This window comes from Hemiscyllium ocellatum, chromosome 1, assembly GCF_020745735.1.
Source record: "Hemiscyllium ocellatum isolate sHemOce1 chromosome 1, sHemOce1.pat.X.cur, whole genome shotgun sequence".
Lineage (NCBI taxonomy): Eukaryota > Metazoa > Chordata > Chondrichthyes > Orectolobiformes > Hemiscylliidae > Hemiscyllium > Hemiscyllium ocellatum.
The window spans coordinates 150,610,319-150,635,819 of NC_083401.1; the positions used below are offsets into that span (position 1 = coordinate 150,610,319).

Sequence of the window (25,501 nt, forward strand, 5' to 3'; positions counted from 1 at the left end):
ATTTTGGGTAATCTGTAGAAGCATGGTGTGTTAGAACTGTCCGGTTTCATTTTTGGAAGTCGGTCTTATTTATTTCTCTAGATTTCTGAACTTTTGGGTAGGCTGTGATTCGGTTCTAGTTGTGGGGTCGGGTCTATCACCACTTGTTAAGTGTGCAAGTAGAGCATTTACTTTCTCAATGTAGTTTCTTTGATATAAAATGACTGTCAAGCATGCTTTGTCTGCAGGTAGGATAACAATTTTTTTTAGTCTTTCTATCACTTTCCTTTTCTGTGTTTCCTTCCTTTTTCCTGCTTAATGTTGGTGTGACTGTCTGTCTGATGGTTTGCTGGGTTTCTTCTCTGAGTTAGTTGTCTTTCAGTGTTGTTTCTATTGCTGCTAAGAAATCTTTGTTATCTGCATCGTGGAAGTTCTAATTTAATCCTCTTACTAAGACTGCCTTTCCAGTGCCTGTTAAGGGTCAGTCAGACAAGTTTTTTTTCCATGTTCTGTGTTGTCAGTGTTATTATTTTGTGTAAGTCTCTAGTTTTTTTCTGCAGGCCTAGTTTTTTTTTCATTTTCTGTGTTTGTCACTGTCTAATGTCTATGGCTTATTGTACTGTGTCTGTCCATTCATGGTCTGTTGCATTAGTGAGTAAAGATTTTGGTGCAAAATTTCACAATTGTATTTACGGAGTCTGTTGTGGGTATCATTAATCATTTCCCTAAGCATTCTGTGGCTGTTTTACTCAACTACTCTTTGACTGACTAGTGGGGTTTCAAGGGGAGGTTTGTATTGAAGACATTTAAGTAGTACCTGTTTCCTTAGGCATTTGTGCAGGAAATACAGCTGTTCATGGGTGGTGCTATGCCAGATGGCATTGGTTTCTCATTTTGGGGCCAGTTTTAGCATATTATGCCCATAGGTGTTAGCGAACTTTGAAAAGATTTGTAGCTCAGATTGAGGTTCTGGCTGTAAGTTTGCTCGCTGAGCTGGAAGGTTCACTTTTCGGATGTTTCGTCACCATCCTAAGTAACATCATCAGTGAGCCTCCAGATGAAGCACTGGTGGTGTAGCCCACTTTCTGTTTATGTGTTTGGGTTTCCTTGGGTTGGCAACATTATTTCCTGTGGTGATGTCATTTCCTATTGTGACATCATTTCCTGTTCTTTTTCTCAGGGGCGTGGTAAATGGGATCAAGGTCAATGTGTTTGTTGACAGAGTTCCAGTTGGAATGCTATGCTTCTAGGAATTCACATGCATGTCTGTATTTGGCTTGTCCTAGAATTAGAGGAAATCTTCAAGACCATCAATAATACCCTTACTAGCACAAAATTCACTTGAGGAAAACAACAAACTGCCATTCCTAGATGTCGTAGTAGAACTTGAATTGAATTAAATATATTGTCATGTGTACCGAGGCATCGTGAAAAGCTTTGTCTTGTGAACAATATAGGCAGATCACATAGTTAGATAGCATAGATAAATAAATAATAGGTAAACAGCAGCAAAAACAAAAACACAGGCAACCGGGTCCCAATGAACATAGTCCACCGATTTCTCAGCAACAAACTCAAACAAGCAGACAAAACACCTAGCCACTCTCCCCTACATCAAAGACATCTCAGAAATGACTGCCAGAATACTCAGCTGAAAAATGTGTTGTTGGAAAAGCATAGCAGGGCAGGCAGCATCCAAGGAGCAGGAGAATCGATGTATCGGGCATAAGCCCTTCTTCAGGAATTTCCTGAAGAAGGGCTTATGCCCGAAATGTCGACTCTCCTGCTCCTTGGATGCTGCCTGACCTGCTGTGCTTTTCCAGCAACACATTTTTCAGCTCTGATCTCCAGCATCTGCAGTCCTCACTTTCTCCTGCCAGAATACTCAGACCCCTTGGCATCATTGTAGCCTCAAACCCACTAACACAGCAGCTAATTAACTTGAAAGACCCGATACAAACAACAAGCAAAATTAAAGTCATTTACAAAATACCTTGCAAGAACTGTAACAAACACTACATTGGATAAACAGGAAGAAAACTCGCCATCAGGATACATGAACATCAATCAGTCACAAGAAGACATGACCCACTCTCATTAGTAGCCTTACATACAGATAAGGAAGGAACCACGTTGACTGGGACAAGCCAAACAGAGACACGCATGTGAATTCCTCAACGCATGGCATTCCAACAGGAACTGTATCAACAAACACATTGACTTGGATCCCATCTACCACCCCCTGAGAAAAATAACAGGAAATGACATCAGCACAGGAAATGACATAGCCAACCCAAGGAAACCCAAACACACAAAACATAGGATGCGGGCTATACCACTAGTACGTCATCCAGAGGCTCACTGAAGATGTTACCTAGTATGGTGACAAAATGTCCAAAAAACTAACCTTCCAGCTCAGTGAGCAAACCTACATCCAGAATTAGAATCTCAGTCACAACAGCTTTAATATGATTTTGCTTCATCCATTGAGAGTATTGGAGCATAGAAGTCTTGATTCAATTCATAGAACATTGGTGAGACCTGCAGCTGGAGTTTTTCCTCTTATCTAAGGAAGTATATGTTTGCCCTAGTGTGAAAGTAATGGAAGTTTATCAGATTGATTCCTCAAATGGTAGCACTATATTAGGAGAAGAGATGTATGAGTATAGCACGAGAACATAGTATTGAGGTAGATGGTCAGCCATGGTTGAGAATGGTGGAACAAGCTCAAAGGGCTGAATGGCCAATCTTTGCTGCAATGTTCGTATATTTCAATGTGCATTACTGAGATGTCATGACAATAATGAATGACAGTTTAGACAATTACATACAGAACAGGTGACACCCTGCACCCACTTTCTCCTCACTACTGATAGTCCTGATGAAGAATCACCAGACCCAAAACGTTATCTCTGCCTTTGTCCTCACAGGTTCTGTCAGAAGTACTGAGACTCTCCAGCATTTTCTGTTTCTGTTTCTGACTTCCAGTATCTGCAATTCTTTGCTTTATTTTAATGATTAACTCGCTATCGCATCTTTTCCAGGAATGCTCACCTTGAAGAAGATGTTACTCCTCTCTCTCTCTCTCTGACAGGATTTACATTCTAACCTTTCCTTCTTGTTCTCCATCGTTAATCACTTTTTCAGCTTCTCTTCTGTTCTGGTCTGCAATGCATAATCTCTTTGTTTACCTACCTATTTCATAACTCTCTTGCCTCTGTCTCCATCTATCAGTTCACCCTACTTAAATTTCAGCAGAAATGCCACTTTCTCTGAGCTACTAACAGTTTTGATGAAGAGTCACTGGATTCAAAATGTTAACTCAACGGGTCTGGCAGCATCTGTAGGAAGAAAGCAGAGTTTTGTTGCACAATAAGTGACCATATCTTGTATGGTCAAAGTGATGGGTTTAATAAAAATCTTGAAAGATTGTAGCAAGCTGGATGGTAAAAGATTTTGGGGAAAATTCTGATTCTAAGGCAAAGTTAGCATAGCCTTTGATGATTTGGGATGGAGGAGACAGGTGGTTGGGAAGGAGTTATTTTTATTCTATTAGAGGATGTGATTGTCGCTGGCTAGGCTAGCATTTATTATCAATCCTCCTTCGTCCTTGAGAAGGTGGTGGTGAGGAGCTTTCTCAAACTAGAGCAGTCCATGGGATGGAGGTATGTCCATAGTATTCTTGGGAAGAGAATTTCAAGGTTTTGATCCAACAGTGAAGAAACAGTGATCTTTGTTCTGAGTCAAAATTTTCTGTTGCTTGGAGTCGTATGTGCAGGGGAGGCAGTGATATGGTGGAGATGTCACTAGGCTAGTAATCCAGAATCCCAGGCTGATGTTTTTGGGATATGGGCTAGAAACCCAGAATGACTGCTGGTGAAATTTGAATTCAATACAAATAAATCTGGTCTAATGATCATATAATCAGTACTGATTTTTTTGTCAAAACCCATCGAGTTCACTAAGGAAGTTTGTCACCATTTCCTGTTTTGATCTGCATGTGACTCCAGTCCCATAGCAATGTGGTTGGCCCTTAACTGTCCGATGGAGTTAAGGTGGGCAATAAATGTTGGCTGAACTCGTGATGCCCACACTGCATAAATAAATCATAGGTCATAGAATCCCTGCAGCATAGAAACACCCCCTTCAGCCCAACCGGTTTACACCGATCCTCTGAGGAGTAATCCACCCAGATCCATTCCCCTACCCTATTATCCTATACATACCCCTGATTAATGCACCTAAACCACACATCCCTGAACACTATGGGCAATTTAGTATACCTAATTCACTTAACCTACACATGTTTGGATTATGGGAGAAAACCGGAGGAAACCCACGCAGACACAGGGAGAATGTACAAACTCCACACACACAGTTGCCTGAGGCTGGAATCGAGTCTGGGTCCCTGGTGCTGTGAGGCAGCCGTGCTAACCACTGAGCCACTGTGACGCGCACAAATAGTGGTCGTGTTCCATGCACCTTCTCCTTTTTCAATGGAAAATGTCACAGGTTTGGAAAGTGCAGTCTAAGGAATCTGAGTTGCTGTGGTTCATGTTATGGATGGTACATACATCTGCCACTATTCGTTGAAGGTGTAAGGAGTGAATGTTTAGGGTAGTGGATAGGGTGTCAATTAAGTAGGCTGTTTTTGTCCTTGATGGTGTTGAACCTCTTGTGCTGTTGGTTCTACACTCATCCAGGCAAATGGGAGTATCCTATCACATTCCTGACGTACATTTTGTAAATATGCACAGGCTTTAGGGAGTTGGGAAAAAGAGTTATTTTGTACAAAATTCCCAGCCTCTGATCTGCTCTTGTAAGCAGTATTGATAGGCCATCTAGTTCAGCACACCTGACTTATAAAAGCAATCCCATTTATTAATTTTAAAGATCTGACATGCAAAGGTTTCCTCATATTTACAAATGGCTATTTTGAATTGTCCTGTATTGTATTCTGACTTGTGAATATAATCAGGAACGAAACCAATTTGCAACATGGGGACTGCTATATCTGATCAGTGCTAGGCCAGTTAAATTGATATTGGGTGATTCAGCACTAATGATGTCATTAAACGTCAAAATGGTTAAATTCTCTTTTGTTGGAGGGAGTCATTGGCTGGCACTTGTGTAGAGTGATGTTACTTGCCATTAATCAGCTGAAATCCAGGAGTTATCCATGTTGCTACAGGATGGAGGGGTCATTCACAAGAGGCTAGAGCTGGAGGAGTAAGCAGCTCTTAGAGAGCTGGTGGCCAGAGTTTTTAGCAATTTGAAGCAATTCAGATACCAGGATGCCAATCTTAGCTTTGAGGTATTGTTGACCTCAAAATTCAACAAGAACAGAGAATGCAAGTGAACAGAACTTGATGCAGGTTACAATATGGGCAGTAGAGACTTTGGGAGGTAAATTTACACAGGTGTTCTACCTGTCTTCACTGGAATGCTATGGAAATCTTTGAACAAACACAGTAAAAGCCATTTATGTTGTTTCTCTAGGCTTACTGTAGCCCTTCTGCCAGAAAATTACAGAAAATGAGCAAGAGAAATATCATGGAAATTCACTCCCACTATAATCAGTCTAAACTTATAAATTAAAATGATTGAAATACCTTATATGCACAATGTACAAGAAATTTAGTGAAAATTAAAGGAAGGCACAATAATGTATTGCATTTTATGTCACTTTAAAATGACATTAAAGTGTTCAGTCACTTTAATGATATACGGGAAGACAAAAAACATTTTCATACTTCAGTACTTATTTGAAAAGAATTCTACCTGTCATAGTATTATGTTCTAATTCCGAGTCAAATTGCTTACAAGATTTGTTTTAGGCTTTTAACAGTAATATGAGAGAATTTAAGTTAAGAGACAATGTTGTCTTCTCACCTAATATCTAAAACCAACAACAGGCACATGTGAATGAATCCGTAAATGGTTTTGCTATAAATTCTGTGTAACGATCGAGCCCTCCACAATCACCCGATGAAGGAGCGTCGCTTCGAAAGCTAGTGTGCTTCCAATTAAACCTGGTGTTGTGTGATTTTTTAACTTTGTACACCCCAGTCCAACACTGGCATCTCCAAATCATCCGTAAATGGTGGTCAAGTGCAATACCCTGCACATTAAAAATGGTGAACACAACAAAGTGAAGTGACATAGATTTGTTAGCCATTTACCCAGTGATTACCGTGAACCACAAAAGTCTTGTTAGCACTCAGATCTTCTTCCAGAAACATTTCATTCTTCATTTTTGAAGACTTCACTTCTCAACTTTCTCCAGCGTTTCTGCAACTTTGTGCGATTGAATACCTGCTCTCCACCTGGTGGTTCAAGCTTATCTTCCAGTCTGTGCTGGCTCAACTCCAGCTCCTAAGCTCACCTGGGTCTCTCTCAGCCCTGTTTATATGGACCTTGTATACACACTGTCTGGACTCTCTTCCTTGGTTCCTCTGCCATTGATCACCTTTCAGTCTTTTGGGGTGGGGGTGGGGTTCTTTTCTTGGGTGCTTGTTGGCTTTGGTGGTTTCTAAGTATTGAGACCCCAGAATAAATTTTCTCCAAAATTCCTGATTTTGATTACCTTTGAACAGTTTTTCACCACCCCGGAAGCATTGGAGTCCTTCTGGGTTTTGTGGATGCCAACACCACCCCCCACCCCCCCGCCAAAATTAGGCTCATTCTTGATCACATGACTCCCAGTTTTCATGCTAGATCAACACACTCCAGCCGACTGGGCCTTTTAAGTGTTTAAAATGAGTACCAGGTGGAGAACACGTGCCCTGCTCTGTTTTGCACGTGCCAGAACACTTGGCCTGCTGGAGATGGAAGTTATCAGCCACACCAGGAAGTAAGGTAAGTTTCATAATAATTATCCCTTCCAAATGATGATAAACTATTGACTTGTCTGATATTTGGCAATAATAATTTTCAGACTTAAAAATTGTAAATGATGTCCAGATGCAAAGCTTGTCAAAGGGTAATCAAAATCAGTTGAAGCAGGATACAAGAGTTTTGGAGAAGGTAACTGAGAGATCAGAAGAAATTACAAACCACTAAAGATAAAAGAGAGCCAGAGGTAAGACTAAATTCCTTGAGAGACTGAAGAGTGACTGCTGGTAGAGAAACTTTACTTATCTTGCTCCTTTGATGCCGAGTCCCTTAAATTGACAAAAAAGCAAATAATTGTTTTGGAGTGTACAACATATCATCAATGTAACAGAGGAATGGGATTACCGCTCGAATCTTCGGTTGTTTCACTGTAACCTGGGCAGAAGCGTGTTGCCCAGAACTAGAGGCACACAGCAGAGGTAGGTTATACTTCTGTTCTTACATCCAGCATTGTAGGAGGGGAACTGCACTGTGAAACCTAAGAATCGATCATACAATGTAATTCATAGCATTCCCATCTTCTGTTTTTAGATGGAGCATGGTTTCACATATATTCGTACTTGCTATGTTGTGTGTAGAATTCTACAATTTGTCATCTTGTTACTTATGCCCCTGCTTACACATGATTTTTCTTTTAATTATTAGCAATTTGTGGTGGTGAGATCAGTAAAGAATCTGGACAGATCCAGTCTCCAAACTACCCAGATGACTACAGACCAATGAAGGAGTGTGTGTGGAAAATAACAATGTCTGAGCACTATTACGTAGGACTAGTTTTCCAGGCCTTTGAGGTAACTTTGCATGATAAAAATTCAATAGCAAGGATGTTTAAGTAATAGACCATCACATATGGTGAAGATACCTTCTTTTAGCCAAAGTAAAGTGTGAATAACTGAAGAATTAATTATTTTCAGAACTATAATCTCTGCGTAGTTCTTCTGTGCTGCAGTGTGTGTTGGCTCATTGAAATAATGTTCTGATGCAGGTTCGTTTGTGGGAAAAATCACCCACACCATGTATTCAAAAAGAATGGGTACCCAATGAGCACGGTCTGCTGATCTCTCAGCAACAAATCCAAACAAGCAGACAAAACATATGCAGAAACCCTAGCCACTCTCCCCTACATCAAAGGCATCTCAGAAATGACTGCCAGACTACTCAGACCCCTTGGCATCATGGTAGTCCACAAACCCACCAAAACATTAAAACAGCAGCTAATGAACTTGAAAGACCCTATACAGACAACAAGCAAAACTAATGTAATTTACAAAATACCGTGGAAGAACTGTAACAAACAGGCAAAAAAACTAGCCACCAGGATACATGAACACCAACTGGCCCCAAAAAGACATGACCCTCTCTCACTAATATCCTCACATGCGGATGAGGAAGGACACCACTTCGACTGGGACAACACATCCATCCTATGACAAGCCAAACAAAGACACGCACGAGAATTCCATCAACCAAACACATTGAGTTAGACCCCATCTACCACTCCATGAGAAAAGAAACAGGAAGTGACTTCACCACAGGAAAAGGCATCACCAACCCAATGAAGCCCAAACATATAAATAGAAAGCATGAATTTTCAACATTGCTTCACCTGAGGCCCACTGAATATGTTACCTAGTAGGGTAATAAAACATCTGGAAATGAACCTTGCAGTTCAGCGAGCAAACCTGCATCCAAGACTGCAATCTAATTGGTCTTATTTAAAATTCACCTTTTACTTCACGGTTCATATGATTCAGTGTTTTGTAACTGAAAAGTTGCATTTTATATTTGGAAGCAGAATTAGTAAAGGAAAGCAAAGTAAGAAATCAATTTTATTTTCAATTTTTAAATGTGTGAGAAAGTCAAGGAATGAATTAGAATACTTCATGGAATGTATTTCAAGGAATTGAAGAAGATTGAAAACTGGTAAATTAGAATCAAAGACTGGCAAAGAATGGGCAATAGGTGGTCAATGGGCAATGAGTAGTAGTTTTGGAGTACAATGTGGGAATTTTCTTATAAGGGGAAAAGAATGGCAACGAGAATCAGTGCTTCCTGGGTGATAACTGGTTTTGAGAATGGAATGAAATGGAAAAGCAGTGTGTATGACAGATGTTGCTTCACAATGTGAGGGAAGTTGGGTTAATATAAAACAGTGGTTTAAAAAAGCAAATAAGGGGGCAAGAACGTTGAGAATAGATTGGTACTGAACATAAAAAGGAATCCAAAGGTGATCTATAGACCAATCAACAGTGATTGGATTGTCAGAGGAGAGCTCGAGCTAAATAGGGGCCAAGATAGAGATCTAATGATGGAGTCAAAAAACACATTAAAGATTTTGCATTGGTGTTTACCAAGGAATTGATTTATTGACTTTAACATGAGATTTTCATGTGCAAAAATGAGTAAAATGTTTTCCTTCTGTCCTAGGTTGAGAGACATGATAGTTGTGCCTATGATTATTTAGAAGTCCGAAATGGTAATAATGAAAACAGTCCCTTAATTGGGCGATTCTGTGGCTACGATAAACCAGAAGACATCAAATCAACTTCCAATACCCTGTGGATGAAATTTGTTTCTGATGGAACAGTTAATAAAGCGGGATTTGCGGCAAACTTTTTTAAAGGTACTGATATGTAAAATCCAGAGTATTGTACGAACCAGTTAATACGGTCAGGTAACATCCTAAGTCACTTTCTCTGATACACAGGAAGAATAAAACAACTCGCCTGTTGTGTCAATAGCTAAAAAGTGTTACTGTTTCAATCCAGTAAAACCTGCTGAGTTTTCAATGCAGATAGATATATAAGTGGGAAACAAAATTGTTTTGTTACTTCTTTAAACTTTATGAAATGAGGCAGTGGGTAGAATTTTACAGCTCTTCCTAAGGCATACTTGGAGGTGGGAAATGACATTTCATTAGGCGATTTGGTGGTGAGCTTGAACACCACTGTGTTCCTGTCTCCTCCAGAATTTTATCTGGGTGGGAAAGCCCAAGGTCGAACATGATCTCCTACCTCTTCCCATCCAAACTCGTCCACTGTCAAATCAGACCATAAAGTGACCAATTAATGACCATTTAAGTACCTCATCCCACCACCTGCTAGTATTAATACAATGTGTATGAACCTGCTAATATAGCATCCATCTATAACAGATAAAAAGGAGCAACTTGCTTATGAGCTCCTAGTGAGGGGGTAGTGAGAAAGGTTCCTGCAACCGTGTTCAAATGATCTTGGTGTCTGTCAGAAACGACAAGACTCAGTTCTTCACCCTTGCCTTAATTGCTGACCCTCATTTCACTGCTATCCTTGTGATTACCCTTGCTCTAAAAGTATCCTTTCTGCTATTAGTAACCTGGCACATCAGTTACCCCTTAACATTAGGCCTCCAGTTGGTCGTGTTCCTGCCAAACGCCATGGCTTCCCATGGCATTTTCAACCTCTGATTGACTAGTAGCTATCAGTAATGAGGGTTTCTGTTCTCCGGGTCCTTCATCCTTGGGCTCAGTACTGTTTACTTGGATGTTTGTGTAGCATTGAATACTTGTGCGCCTTCCTGGAGGAGACATCACAGGTCTCCCAACAGCGATACTCTCAATACTTTTATAAAATCCTGCCCAATATATATTTACAATTCATAATGTAATGTAATCATAGAGATAAGTGCAAACATGGAATTACTTGAACTGAAGAATATGGTATAAAAATGAACCTCGGCCCAAAATTAATTAATTAATCTTCTGTCTGAGCTGTAGGCCCTTGTCTGTTGCTTTACTAGAAGTTGTTTTCTGTGCAGACGTTTTTGTTCATGGCCATTTGCCATTGCCTTCCACTCCTCGAGGCAGGATGAGAAGGCAGATCCCAAGACTACCTTAGAACAGGAGTTGAACCTATGCTGTTAACATTATTCGGAGCAACATGCTACCAACCTGCACAACTGATCTAATTGGCTTCTGACCAGAAATAACACAGGAAACAGATAAAAGGATGATCTTAATCACAGAAAAAAAATCACTACCGTATGATTGGTGACACAAAAACTTTGAAAATTACAAGCCTGTCTCCAACCAGTCTTCAGCCTAACTATTTCTAAGTTTAATGAATGTGAGGGAAGAGCTAATTGGCCATTTGTTTATTAAATTTAGGCTATCTGCCTTAGACTTAGCCTGTCCTCCTTGTGTAACCCTGACCTGGCCTCCAGAAACTTAGCAGCTCAAAAGATGCAACAACTCCTACTATACCTTTACAGAATGGCTTGTGGTCCGGGAAGAACAGAAGCGTTTACTTTGTGCCCTGCCATTGGACATCCTGACATCAGATCACACTTCCATTTGAGGATGAATGCTTCCCGTCGAACCTGTACCAATTCCAGAATCAAACTACAAACAGGGATCAGAACCTCCTCAATAGAATCAAAGGCCACTGATATACCTGACACGAAGCGTCAGAACTCTGCAACATGTAGGGAACCAGACATCTGGTTTTCTGGAAACATACTGTCTATCTCCCCATCCACAACCCCCTACCATCCCCCCACCCCCACCCCAGTCCCCTCAGTTAATCTTCCACAGTTAGTACCAGAGCCTCAAATTCCATTTGTGCCTCCCAACAATATACTCTTTAACTTCAGCCTGAGATTAAAAACTCCAATTACCACCAGTGTGCAGTTATCTTTTATCAGAGTTGATAACTTATTGGGATTGAGATTTATTTTAGTTTGCTATTGAAATTGAGGGCATATCGTTGATGGTTGAAGAAGTAATTTCTCCAAGTTCAGTATCAGTATCAAATGCTTAAGTGGCCACATGTAGCACAAAGAGGTGCAAAGTAAAGCTTGCTGTAAGTCTATGCCACCACTGTGCATAATCAGCCAAAAGCACCAGTGCCTTGTGTGTTACATTAGGTTTTGTGCTCCCTCAGCATACTTACGAAAGCATGAATTTTCACTGAGGTCATGGTGTTCAAGGGGCATTAGATGATTATTTGGATAAAAATGATTTGCATTGGGACAATAAAAAGCAAGAGATTGGCACTAGGCAGTGATGTTTACTTGACAAGCCACACAATGGAATGAATGACCTCCTTTTGTGTTATGACTCTTCAGTGATTCTGCGATAATGTCAGGACTATTCTTGGCTCTGCAAACCAAGCATAGATGAAAGTGCCCAGAGCTTTGTAATTTTTATTCCTTGGGGAAGACTTTTGGGAGTTATACTAGAAACATTGCAGAAGATTTCTTTTGGGAACTGGCATTTTGTTCGAGGTTACTTTTTTTTTAGAAAAAGCAAAAGAACAAAAGAAAAAGCCTTCACCCCTCCCACCCCATATATTTTCATACCCCATTCATGCTAACTTATGCTCAAGATGCAAGAGGCCAGAAGGAGAACCTGCTCTCAGAAGTCCCTAAATTGCTTCACCAAATTTACTCTCAGGAGTGACCAGTCAGAGGAAAGCCATCCAATAAGTAGAAGGAAGGGAGTGGTGAGGACCTGCTTCTGCACTGACAGGCTGACCTCTCTTTTGTGCTTGCTGCTAATAGGCTCATTCTTTGCTGGTCTCTGTCAGGCAGCAATGGGATTGTTGTCATTGGCCTTAGCAACCTCTTGCTTCGGAATGATGAAGACAAGCTAAAGAGTAGTCTGTCTGTTGTCTAATACAAGTAAGATGTTGCACAAATAATGCCAACTTGAGCAGGTTACTGTATGATGTCCAAGACCATGGAACAATAAAAGTAAAAGGCTTCACATGCTGATGCTCTCAAATGCAAACAGTAAGTGCTGGATCTATTGAGCCAGTCAGCTGGCATCTGCGAAGAGAAGCAGTGTTATGTCATTGACCTATTATCAAAATTGGAAGAAGTTAGTAACTTAGAAATAAAAACAGGACCAGTCAACTATGTTTTTGTAGGATTAAGAGCAAAGTAAAATAGGATAAGATAGAATAGTACTCCATTAAAAAGACAGTGAAAACCCTGGTGGAGATTAATCACTTCCTGGTAACAAGAGAGTACCACTTTCACTTATCCTTGCACCTTTGTGTCTCCTAACAGACACTGAAGAGCAGATTGTCTGCTATTTCCATTAAGACAATATGTGAAATGAGATATTCAAGAAACATGGAGGAGCAGCACTTCAATTTTAAAAACGTAAAAAATATCAGCGTGTAAGATTTCACATGAAAGGTTACTGCTGTAATTAGCAATTTTACAACAGAAGTAAAGCATTAAGGTTAAATGGTGAAACTACTCTAGAAATTTAAAGGGGTCACTTAGATTATAAAATTAATCAGCTTTAAAATGGCAAATTTCTTCAACATTTATTGAAGCAGTTTCCTATTTTGATGGATTTATTGTTCTCTAACTGATACAAGCTAAAGCCAAAGGAATTTTAATCTTTTAAAATTCTCATCCTTATGAAGAAGTTATGAATAGGTTCAATACTATCTACTTCACTAGCACATGAAATGTCTTGATACAGCATTGACTTTAGTTGTAGCACTGGGACTAAATCATGTCAGTTGATTTGGTTAATTCAAATTTAATATTAATGACATCACGCTGCCAAATTCATAAGTGAGCCAAAATAAGATGGTTGACTTGTTTAAATTATGAAGATGAAATAATCAAGATGATGCACAACTTAGATTTGACATTAAATGTAATGTTGCAGGTTTAGTTTTAAGAAGTTGGATACAGTTTTGCCAGTGACCATTCAGTTTGCCATTGTCGGCCCCTGTTAAAATGGATGGAATGTTCCCAATTGCAGTTCATATTTTAGATTTAGATTCCCTACAGTGTGGAAACAGGCCCTTAGGCCCAACAAGTCCACACCGACCCTCCAAAGAGTAACTCACTCAGACCCATTTCCCTCTGACTAACACTATGGGCAATTTAACATGGCCAAACCACCTGACATGCACATCTTTGGACGGTGGGAGGAAATCGGAGCACCCAGAGGATACCCACGCAGACGAGGGGAGAATGTGCAATTGAACCTGGGACCCTGGTGCTGTGAGGCAGCAGTGCTAACCACTGAGCCACCGTGCCATCCCTATAGAGTAAGGTTCACAGTGTGCAGATTACAACCCCCCACCCCCCCACCCCAACTTGGAGTGACTTTCCTCACTCCATTTTCTGTTCTTCTTTTTGGTTATGCAACTGGGCTCTTTAACCTCCTTGAGGAATTGTACAGCAGGGTAGGTGTAAATGCTCATTATTCCTGGGACCTTCTGATGTTGATGTCACAGGTGCCAGATTTAAGATCCAGCTGCAGACCACTTCAGACACTATGAGCAAGGAGCAACCTCCCACCCTGCGGTTATGGTCAGAGGAAAGGAATGCTTTGTCCCTACTTTGCAAACAGGGACCCGCAGCCCTTGGTGGACAGGATTGTGAAGAGGTGGGTTGTCCTTTCCCTGCAACGATCACAGGACACCAGGCCAATTCCTGGTCAGTGCCACGCCATGTGATGTCCAACAATGAAGGAAGAAGATCACTGAACTTCTGTGTCCCACAATTTTGAATGCCACATTTTCTCCTCACTACCTCACACTCAAGACTGCCACTTACTTCAAGTCAGCTACTGCAAATGCATCTCACCAAGGCTCTCAGACTCAAAATCTCACCCTGTCACATTCATCATGTCTGGTCAATAGTTCATACTCCGTTTATCCTCCTAAGCTATAAGCTACGTCCTCTTTCTGCCCTTCCTATTCATTTGATGGGGATTCCTCATCACCTCTCCTGCTTCTGTATCATCACTAACTGCACTCTGATGTGTATGTCAGGAATTCTGCTACTTCGTGATAGGGAGGGGCAGCAAGGGATTTCAGAACAAGATTGAAAATTTTAAAATCAGGAGCAATCAATTTTGCACTTCAGAGGAGAAAATTAATCGGTAAACTGATTTTACTTTTTGCTTTCAACTTTATACCATAGTGATTGATTTTGTAGCAGACATGTTTAGAAAACTGCGAGATGTGACCACCTTCAATATTTCCAAATCATCCCTAAAGGGACAAATTTCAATTATTACAAACTGCTACAAATAACATGAATTCTTTATTAGGTTTAGTTTGCAACAGTCACTAAATTATAGCAAAACTAAAGCTCTTTTTGATCACATTTTCTATTTTTTTAATACTTTGCCCAAACTTTTTTGATCAATAGCTTACATTTATAGACCATTTACTTACGATACTTATATCACCTATCTATTCAAAAAGAATGGGTAGCCAATTAATACAGTCCACCAATTTATCAGCAACAAACCCAAACAAGCAGACAAAACATGTCCAGAAACTCTAGCCATTCTCCCCTACATCAAAGACGTCTCAGAAATGACTGTCAGACTACTCAGACCCTTTGGCATCATGGTAGCCCACAAACCCACCAACACTCTAATACATCAGCCAATGACCTTTTAAAAACCCTGTACAGGCAACAAGCAAAACTAATGTCATTTACAAAATATGGTGCAAGATCTGTAACAAACATTACATTGGACAAACAAGGAAAACAAATAGCCACCAGGATACATGAACATCAACAAGTCACAAAACAACCTGGCCCTCTCTCACTAGTATCCTTACATACAGATAAGGTAGGACACCACTTTGACTAGGACAACACATGCATCCTAAGACAAGCCAAACAGAGACACACATGAGAATTCTAACCGAAACTCTATCAACAAACCCATTCACTTGGACCGCATTTACCATCCCCTGAAAAAAGAACAGGAAATGGCATCACCAACTCAATAACCCCAAACCTATAAATAGAAAGCAGGAAACATTAGCAGTGCTTCACCCAGAGGCTCACTGAAGATGTTACCTAGTATGGTGATGAAACATCTGAAAATGGACCTTGCAGCTCAGCAAGCAAATCTACATCCAGAACCTCAACCTGAGCTGCAAATCTTCTCAAAACTTGCTCAGACTCAAATCAGTTCAAAACTTTTATTTTTAGTCAGCAACATCAAAAGTAAACAATAGACAAATAAGTAGAAGTTGCATTTATTTCAGGGAACAGACATGTACTGCTTAGTCTACGACAGACAACAAACTTGCAGTCAATGAGTAATACACTAAATTAGATTAGATTACTTACAGTGTGGAAACAGGCCCTTCGGCCCAACAAGTCCACACCGACCCGCCGAAGCGCAACCCACCCATACCCCTACATATACCCCTTACCTAACACTACGGGCAATTTAGCATGGCCAATTCACCTGACCCGCACATCTTTGGACTGTGGGAGGAAACCGGAGCACCCGGAGGAAACCCACGCAGACACGGGGAGAATGTGCAAACTCCACACAGTCAGTCGCCTGAGGCGAGAATTGAACCCAGGTCCCTGGCGCTGTGAGGCAGCAGTGCTAACCACTGTGCCACCGTGCTGCCCTAAACTTCCCATCTATAGGATCTGAGTGTCAATTAAATCATGTCTGCCTTGTTGTGATAGTTGCTCCAGTGTTCTATCAGGCAGATGTTACTCCTGGTCTGTGTCCTCATCTTTTTAGGAAGGCTGCTTCCATATTCCTAGCTCTTCAGAGTAAATCATAACCTCTTGATCCTTGCTGCATTTGCATTGCGCACAGCATATTAGGATGCGCAGTATGAAGTGTATACTGCAAGCCCCTACACCATCAGACCATTTCAAGCGTTCCTCATCTTCAGGAGACCTCTTGTCTGTTCCAACATGGCCATGTTCGAAGAATGTCTGTATTATATATGCGTTCAATCTCTATTAAGGGACAAGAGTCTTCCTTCCAGGCTCATCTGTGGCAGCAGGGTGAACAGGCAGCCCAGGGGCTCCCGGAGAATGGGCCAACGTGTAGGGGATCAAGCCCACGTAGTGTATGAGACCAAGCACTTCAGAAAGACTGTTGAACTAATAATTTTTTCCTTTATTTTCCTCCTTTATACTAAGAGGGACCGTAATGTTTAACTTTTAACTTTGTTTCTTTATTTTTCTACTTTGTACCTTAGATTTTGTAGCTGAGCTAGCGCCAGGAATGGTGACATTGTACACTTTTCACTTCTGTACTTGAGTACACATGATAATAAAACTTAATTCTAACATTCTGTGATTACCTGCACCCACTGCCATTAATCCCCCTTGATCCCCAAACACCCTGTCTGTGATCTCCTGCTTGTCTGGCAAAAGAGCCAAAGTGCTGATACTTTTCTTTCGGAATGCACTGCCTGAAAGGCTGATAAAAGCAGATTCAATAATATATCTCGAAAGCAAATAAGATAAATACATGAAAGGAAAAAAAAATCACAGGTTTTTGGGGAAAAATCAGGTGAGTCGGACAGTATTTAGGAATATTGATGAGCTTTATGATCATTTTCTATACTTTGTCATTCTATGCTTCGATCAAATAGCTTGCCCAGGCATTTAGATTGTTTATATGATATTTATATCATATCATTCACTGGTTTAGACAGAGCGTATAGAAGTTACAGACAATCATCTCCTCACTCAAATGCATGAAATTATTATAGTTTCCAAAAAAATTATCAAGGACATTGTTTACAGAAAGAGAATTCCGTTCCAAAACAAAATATAAGCAGCTTGCCAAAAACATCAAAGATGTACAGTAAGCAATTAATAATGTTTTAAAAATTTCTTTACCATCTCCACAGAGGAGGATGAATGTTCCAGACATGACAATGGAGGCTGTGAACAGCAATGTGTGAACACCTTGGGCAGTTATAAGTGTACCTGTGATCCAGGCTATGAACTTGCAGCAGACAAGAAAAGTTGTGAAGGTAAAAGCTACAAATATAAGTACTAAATAACTGCAGGCATGCAGCGTTCGCATGTGATTGTTCTGCTACTAGCAAATTTCAGCTCGGAGTTAGTAGATATGCTAGGACTCTCCAGTGATGGAACACTGCGTTCATAATTACATTTCAAGTTCATCTAATTTAGCTCAAGTAGTCAACTCATTTCCACTGGACCATTTGAGGCAGAATCTTCCTGTTCAGAAGGGAATAAGAATTAGCACAACGTCTGCTCCCCTTATTTTTAATTACCCTCTGCTGATACTAGACTACAATTGCTAGCAACTATAAGGGAAATTATGAGCCAAATTATTTTGTTCAGGTCATTAAAAGAATCACGCAATCACTAACTGATCTTTATATTATTAGTGTCATGTATGTACAAGATTAATTAGTTTAATGACTCTTTGTTACATATATTAGCAATTTTCCAGTTTTGCTTTAATACTAGCTATCACTCCTTAAACAGTACCATCCTAAAGGCAGTGACTGATGATGAGATAGAGGGTAAATTTTGCCAGGCAATATGCCTCTGGCTGAATAGGTAGTTAATGTATAAGACAGGACCACAGAATGTGATTTACCCAAATGCTCACTCTTCACTTGTGAGCCTGAGGAGAGAGTTTTAATGTGTAATTTCATCTGGGGCATTGCAGCTAATTACTACGTAGACCACTAAACTTCAAACAACAGTCATTAGAGAGTAATCCAGCACATTTGATTTTTCATTTTTATTCTTGATGGAATATCAGTTTTTTTGGCAAGACTGGCATTTGTTGTCCATCCCTAATTGCCCTCAAACCAAATAAACATTACAAAAGGCATTTAAGAGTCAACCATAATGCTGTAGGTCTATCACATGTAGGCCAGACCAGGTAAGGATTGCAGATTTCCTTTCCTGAAAGACTTTATTGAGCAGTTGAATTTTCATGACAACTGATAGTCTCATGGTCACCAGTATTGCGACCAGCTCTTTATTCCAGGATAATTATTTGAATAAACTCATTTCCCCAAGCATTAAGCCTATGCCCCTGATTAGTAGTCCAGTGATTTCTAGCAATTTCTATATCAGAAACAGTCAAATGCTAAAATAACTTTGTGCAGTAACTGATTACATCTGGAGTAGTAACAATGAGTTTAATCAGAACCCCTCACAATAAGTAGCTTGGTGTCCTCCCAAGTATTTCATTTATTTCAGAAATATACAATACAGAAGGAGGCCATTTTGCCCATCATCACTATGTTGGTTCTTTACTACAGAAATCCAAAATTAGAGTCTCTGTCCCTCTCTGTACCTACAGAGGCATTTAAGCTAATCAATGCCATGTTCAAATCACAGGTGAAATCATGACTTGTGTCGAAGATAATTTGGAATGCCTAGCCATTTCATCATTAATGATGTACTAGGCTGCTATTTACATGCATATTTGATGTTTTGAACAGGTTGTATATATATATATGCTAATTATGTCACTTAGGATCTCCCGTTCATAACGTAAATCTGACCATTTTAATTTTAGCTGCGTGTGGAGGGCTGTTGTCAAAACTAAATGGAACAATCACCACACCAGGCTGGCCTAAAGAATACCCTCCGAATAAAAACTGTGTTTGGCAAGTTGTGGCTCCTACCCAATACAGAATCTCTATGCAGTTTGAATTTTTTGAATTAGAAGGCAATGATGTGAGTATTTTTATGCTACCAAATCACAAAATTAAAATTAATAATTTTAGCTAAATCTAATTAATTTAATGTTTTATTTTAAATATATTAAGTTCAATTGCAGGGTTTGCTTATGGAACTTGACAAAAATAATATTTTACCATATTCAATCTAGTAGATAGTGTCCTATGCGACATATAGTGGCCAATTACTTACTTCAAGTCTCACATGGCATTGTTTCTGAAATGTATTAACTGGACTCAGATAATTTGGAATATTAAGTCAAGCAAATGAGCAAAATATGGAAAGTTGGGACAAACAGCACATGTGCCTGAGTCCTGCCAATACATATTTTGAATAGCATTCAGGAAAATTCAGTTCTAAGTTTTTATCCTTCACTTTTGATCAGAAATTTGGTACTGATCAAATATATTTCCATGTAACTTGTTACTTAACTCCCTCTTGACATTGTTGTGAGGTCAACAGGAACAATGCTGGGGAAAAAAATAATTGACATCTGCTTGTAGGAATTGCACTTTGGACCTGGATTTTAGAGCCTGAGTTAGGTGTGCAGAGTTAGGGAATTTCTGTGCTTGCTGCACACCCATTTTGAAAAAATGCATCAAATAACAGATGGGATGGGGGTGATGGGTGCAGGATACCTTAAATACAAGAGACAGCCATAAGCATTGCAAAAGGCTTAGGGGCACTATTTATGAGCTCTGTTGTGGTTCTCTGGAGGGTCTTCCCAATTCATCCTTAAACATTGGGTCCTTCAATTCACATCCCACACATGCCCTCAACTTCTATTCTGCACATGCGCCTCCATGCTAGCACTTGCCAGTCCAAGGGCTCACCCACTTTCATGTCCCTTCTAGCCCTACGCCAACTTAGCAGCAACTTGTATCAGCCAATGAGTCCCCACCCACTTCCAATGTAAGTTATTGTCACACTGTAGAAGTTAAGTCGGCCTGGCAAGCCTTTTAAAAAGGTTCAATTTTTATATCCCCAGTGAGTCCCCCTGCTGGGATTGTCAAATCATAATTCACTGTGATGATCAATTTTTGATGTGTTCTGTAGATATACTGAATAATTCATTTGCAATATAGGCGCAAGTATGTTTTGCAATGGCGTTAGGGTTATTGAGCACACTGATTATGAATAAAACACTAGTTAAAAAAGAAGTGTTAGCTACATAATGCATTTCATTGTAGAATTTGAGTTGCTTTCTTTTTATCTATTCATTTATGGGATGTGGGTTTTACTGTCTAGGTCAGCATTTATTGTTCATCACTAATTGTCCTTGGAAAAAGTGGTAGCGGTGGTGAACTGTCTTGTCAAATCATCGTGGTCCATATTGTACAGCTGCACACTCAGTGCAGTTTGGAAGAAAGGTCCAATATTTTGACCTAATGACAGTGAAGGAAGAACAAAATATTTGAAAGTCAGGTTGGTCTGTGGCTTGGAATGGAACTTGGAGGCATTTGTGTTCCAAATTGTGTTCTATGCTTGTCCATCTGGGTGCTTGTGGTTATGGGATTGGAAAGTACTGTCAAAGGAGCCTTGGTGTGTTGCTGCATTGCAACTTGCAGGTAATGCACACTGTTGCCATTGTGCACCAATGGTGGAAGGAGTGAAAGTTTCCGGTGGTGAATACACCAAAATATGTCTTATGCCAGTTTGATTTTTTTTTAACGTTTGGACAGAACTGTCATGTATTCTGGCATTTAGTCATTTACAATCATTCTGAACAGATGCTTTGATTCTTTGTTACAACCATTACCACATTCTTTGCCTTTGTTCTGCAGGGATCAGTTCGGGGTCCTCTGCTATTTGTAATTTTTATTAATGACATTGGAAGAGGGAGTCGAAGGGTGGGTCAGTAAATTTGCAGACAATATGAAGATTGGTGGAGTTGTGGATAGTGAGGAGGGCTGTTGTCAGCTGCAAAGGGACTTCGATATGATGCAGAGCTGGCCTGAGGAGTGGCAGATGGAATTTAACCCTGTCAAATGTGAGGTTGTCCATTTTGGAAGGACAAATAAGAATGTGGAATACAGGGTTAATGGTAGGGTTCTTAGTAAGGTGGAGGAGCAGAGGGATCTTGGGGTCTATGTTCATAGCTCTTTGAAAGTTGCCACTCTGGTGGATAGAGCTTTTAAGAAGGCCTATGGTGTATTAGTGTTCATTAGCAGAGGGATTGAACTCAAGAGTTGTGAGGTGATGTTGCAGCTGTACAGGACCTTGGTAAGGCCACGTTTGGAATACTGTGTGCAGTTCTGGTCGCCTCACTTTAGGAAAGATGTGGAAGCTTTGGAGAGGTTGCAGAGGAGATTTACCAGGATGTTGCCTGGAATGGAGAATAGGCTATACGAGGAAAGGTTGAGAGTGCTAGGCCTTTTCTCATTGGAACGGTGAAGGATGAGGGGTGACTTGATAGAGGTTTATAAGATGATCAGGGGAAAAGGTAGAGTAGACAGTTAGAGACTCTTTCCTCGGGTACAACAGAGTGTTACAAGGGGACATAAATTTAAGGTGAAGGGTGGAAGGTATAGGGGGGATGTCAGGGGTAGGTTCTTTACCCAGAGAGTGGTGGGGGCATGGAATGCGCTGCCTGTGGGAGTGGCAGAGTCAGAATCATTGGTGACCTTTACGTGGCAATTGGATAGGTACATGGATAGGTGCTTACGTTAGGACAAATGTTCAGCACAACATCGTGGGCCGAAGGGCCTGTTCTGTGCTGTTTTGTTCTATGTTCTATCACATTTGTGTCATTTAATCTCTCTTGCCTCCTACTCTATATATAAAAACATCAGATGTAGAAGCAGCAGGAGTTTATTCAGTCCATTGAGTATGATCTGTCATTAAATGAGATCTGACAATCCTCAACCTCCCTTTCCTGCCTTTGTCCAATCACCCTTGATTCCCAAGATAATTAGAATTCTTTCAGTCTTTGCTTTGTATACACTTAACGACAATGTTTCTATTGGCCTTTGTGGTGAAGAATTCTACAGATTCATTACCCTCTGAGAGAAGACATTCCATGGTGTATGACCCCTTACACCATGATTATACCCTCTGGTCCTAGACTCTCCCACGTTTGCCTTGCATTGTCCACTAAGACTTGAACATCAATCTCAGACCTTCCATTTGTTTATCTTCCTCTTCATCACTTTTCATCACAAACCCCATAACACTTCTATCCTCCTTCAGTTGTGAAAGAAAGTCATGTTGAACTTCAGAAGCTAACTCTGTTTCTCTTTCCTTTGATACTATTAAACTTAATAATTCATTACTTTATTATTTTTATTTCCTTTTCCAGAATGGCACTATTTTGCTTTTATGTTATTGTAAGCATTGTCTTTTAGGATCTTGAAGACTCTCTATAATCAGGGTTGGTCTATTTCCATCTTCTGTGTTACTACTTTTGTTTCCAACAATCTTTACGTAAAATATTTGAAATGTAAACATTTGTTAAATCAATGAAGTTGACTCTATTACAAGAAAAACTTCAGAAGATTCATAATATAATTTAATAACTACTTAATATAAATATGTAACCAATAGAATTACATTAAATATCCACATCTTACGTGATTCTTTCAAATCTTATATCAGAAGAATATTCTTGGATCTTCACTAATTACGTATTCAAGGGAAGCATGTAATACTCAGCAATGAATGGCCATTAAGCTTCAAATCAAAGACCTCTACCATAATTAACAGAAGAAAATTATTCTCCAAATGAATTGTAATGAATTTTCACAATAAAGTCACTCTACTATTGATTGGACTAGAAATAAATGATACTTAACTTCAAAACACTTGAACATCCAAACTAGTGAGGCTGACTACATCTGTTACAAATTGTCGAAACACAAAATTGTTTATTTCCCTACTGTGAGATCTGATAGAACCAAAAACAGGAAAAAGTTTAATTTATATAGTGCTGTTATTATTCAAAAAAAATCCCAAGGCACATGAAAAGATAGCATGAGTTGGTAGAAGATTCAGAAGAGGTGACTTGGTGTATTTTCAGTAGGCTTTTGAATATCAGGAGGGAAGTAACAACTTGCAGGAGTTTAGGGAAATAATTCTGGATATCAATGGACTCTATTAAAAACAATGATAGACTTCTTGATAGCATAAGACCATAAGAATATAAGAACTAGGAGCAAGAGTAGGCCATCTGGCCCTTCAAGCCTGCTCCACCATTCAATAAGATCATAGCTCGTCTTTTCGTGGCCTCTCTCCTTGTAAGCCAACCCCCCTCAACGGCGGACTCAACCAAGTGAACTTCCTCTGCATCCCTTCCTGCGCCAGTACATCCTTTCTCAAGTAAGGAGACCAAACCTGCACACAGTATTCCAGGGTGGCCTCACCAGCATCCTGTACAGCTGCAACACAATCCCCCTGTTTTTAAACTCAATCCCATTAGCAATGAATGACAAAATTCCATTTGTTTTCCTAATTGTCAGTTGTACCTGCAGACCAACCTTTTGTGATTCATGCACAAGGACACCCAAGTCCTCTGCATTGTAGCATGCTGCAATTTTTTACCATTCAAGTAATAGTCCCTTTTATTGTTACTCCAACCAAAATGGATGACTTCACATTTATTAACATTGTATTCCATCTGCCAGACCTTTGCCCACTCACTTAAACTTTGCAGAGGAACATAGACCTCTGCACACTTTGCTCTGCCACTAATCTTCGTGTCATCTGCAAATTTTGACACACTACACATGATCATCAACTGCAAATCATCTAAGTAAATTGTGAATAATTGTGATCCCTGAGGCACACCACTAGTTACTGATTATCAACTGGAATGGCACTCATGTATCCCCACTCTTTGCTTACTGTTAGTCAACCAATCCTCTCCCCATGCTAACGCCATGCATCTTTATCTTATGCAGCAGCCTCTTGTGCAGCACTTTGTCAAAGGCCTTTTGGAAATCCAGGTACACCACATCTACTGGGTGTCCATTGGCCACCATGCTCATATTGTAATGACTGCATGTAATTGCAGTCACTTGGCAAAGAATCTTTTTCTGAAGTGAATGAAAGACTTTTTTTATATAACAACATGATTTGGAGTTTGGCTTTTAAAATAAAAGCAGATGTGTGTTAGTTACTTCTGTGAAAAGTTTTATTTTTTCTGAATAAAAATGTCAGAGACACTTTCCAGAACAATGACCTAATTTGTCATAGAACAGGTGACTGTAGACTCCTGTGATATTAATGAGAATATGTTTGTACTGTTGCGTTTGTAACAAGTAGGCACATACAGTAAGCAAGTCTTTGCGATCTTGGAAACTTTAGCTGTCCTGCTAATAGAATTGCTAATAGGCAAAAGTAGGTCAGAAAGGTGTCAAACAGCTTTTGAGAAGTGGAAAGCCATACTAAACAATGAACTGGGACAGGCAGCTCCAAACTTTAACAAACTCTTTAAAGTGGCAATTAAATCCTGTGACAGAAGGGTATGTACAGTTCTACTCCAAGATAACGAATCAAGCATTGAAAGACCAATTGGACATTTCTCAAAGAAACTGGACAGACACGGAAAAGACACTCACTCTCTTGTAGGTTTTGCCACATTTATGGAGTATAACTATAATTAGGCCCCCAAGTACCTGTTTTTGAGACCATGGTATTTTCTATTACAGTTGTTCATTAATAGCTTAGTAGATATGCACAATCTCTCAAGTCCCTGGTGCAGTGTTTGGTCCTTTTTCCTGTCGCTCTACATAATCATGCAGCTGTGGAATGATCATTATAAACTCTGCTGATGTCTCATTGCATTGTAGAGAATAGAACTCTAGGAGTGTTACTGACCCTCAAACACTTCCAAATATATGTAAGCACCAGAGATAGAGAAACCTTAATCAATATGGATTAGAGCCTATTACATTTGTGGAGAAGTCCAAAGCATACAATTCAAGGCTGTGTTAATAGAACCTGCTATGAGAATAATTTCACATGAAAATTACAGGAAAATAGTAATGTGATTGTGGGCATCTTTGTAGGGTTGAATTGGCGCAAAATCATTCTAAAAACTATGGACAGAGGGAGGCTGATTTCAGACAACAGAATGCAGACATTGTGTCTGACGTACTTGTGAATGTGTTTGCAAATGTATGTGTATCGACCTCTTTTTTTTCTGAAAAAAAGAATT

At 39.9% G+C, this 25,501-nt stretch overlaps 1 protein-coding gene across 1 annotated transcript in view; it reads left to right on the plus strand.

The window, feature by feature from the left end:
• Nucleotides 1-25,501, plus strand: part of tll1 (tolloid-like 1) — a 379,020-nt gene that overhangs the window by 245,752 nt on the left and 107,767 nt on the right. The window contains exons 13-16 of the mRNA XM_060832796.1: nucleotides 7,519-7,664; nucleotides 9,301-9,496; nucleotides 17,523-17,648; nucleotides 19,184-19,344. Of these exons, the coding sequence (XP_060688779.1) occupies nucleotides 7,519-7,664; nucleotides 9,301-9,496; nucleotides 17,523-17,648; nucleotides 19,184-19,344 (629 nt within the window). The remainder of the gene's footprint in view (nucleotides 1-7,518; nucleotides 7,665-9,300; nucleotides 9,497-17,522; nucleotides 17,649-19,183; nucleotides 19,345-25,501) is intronic.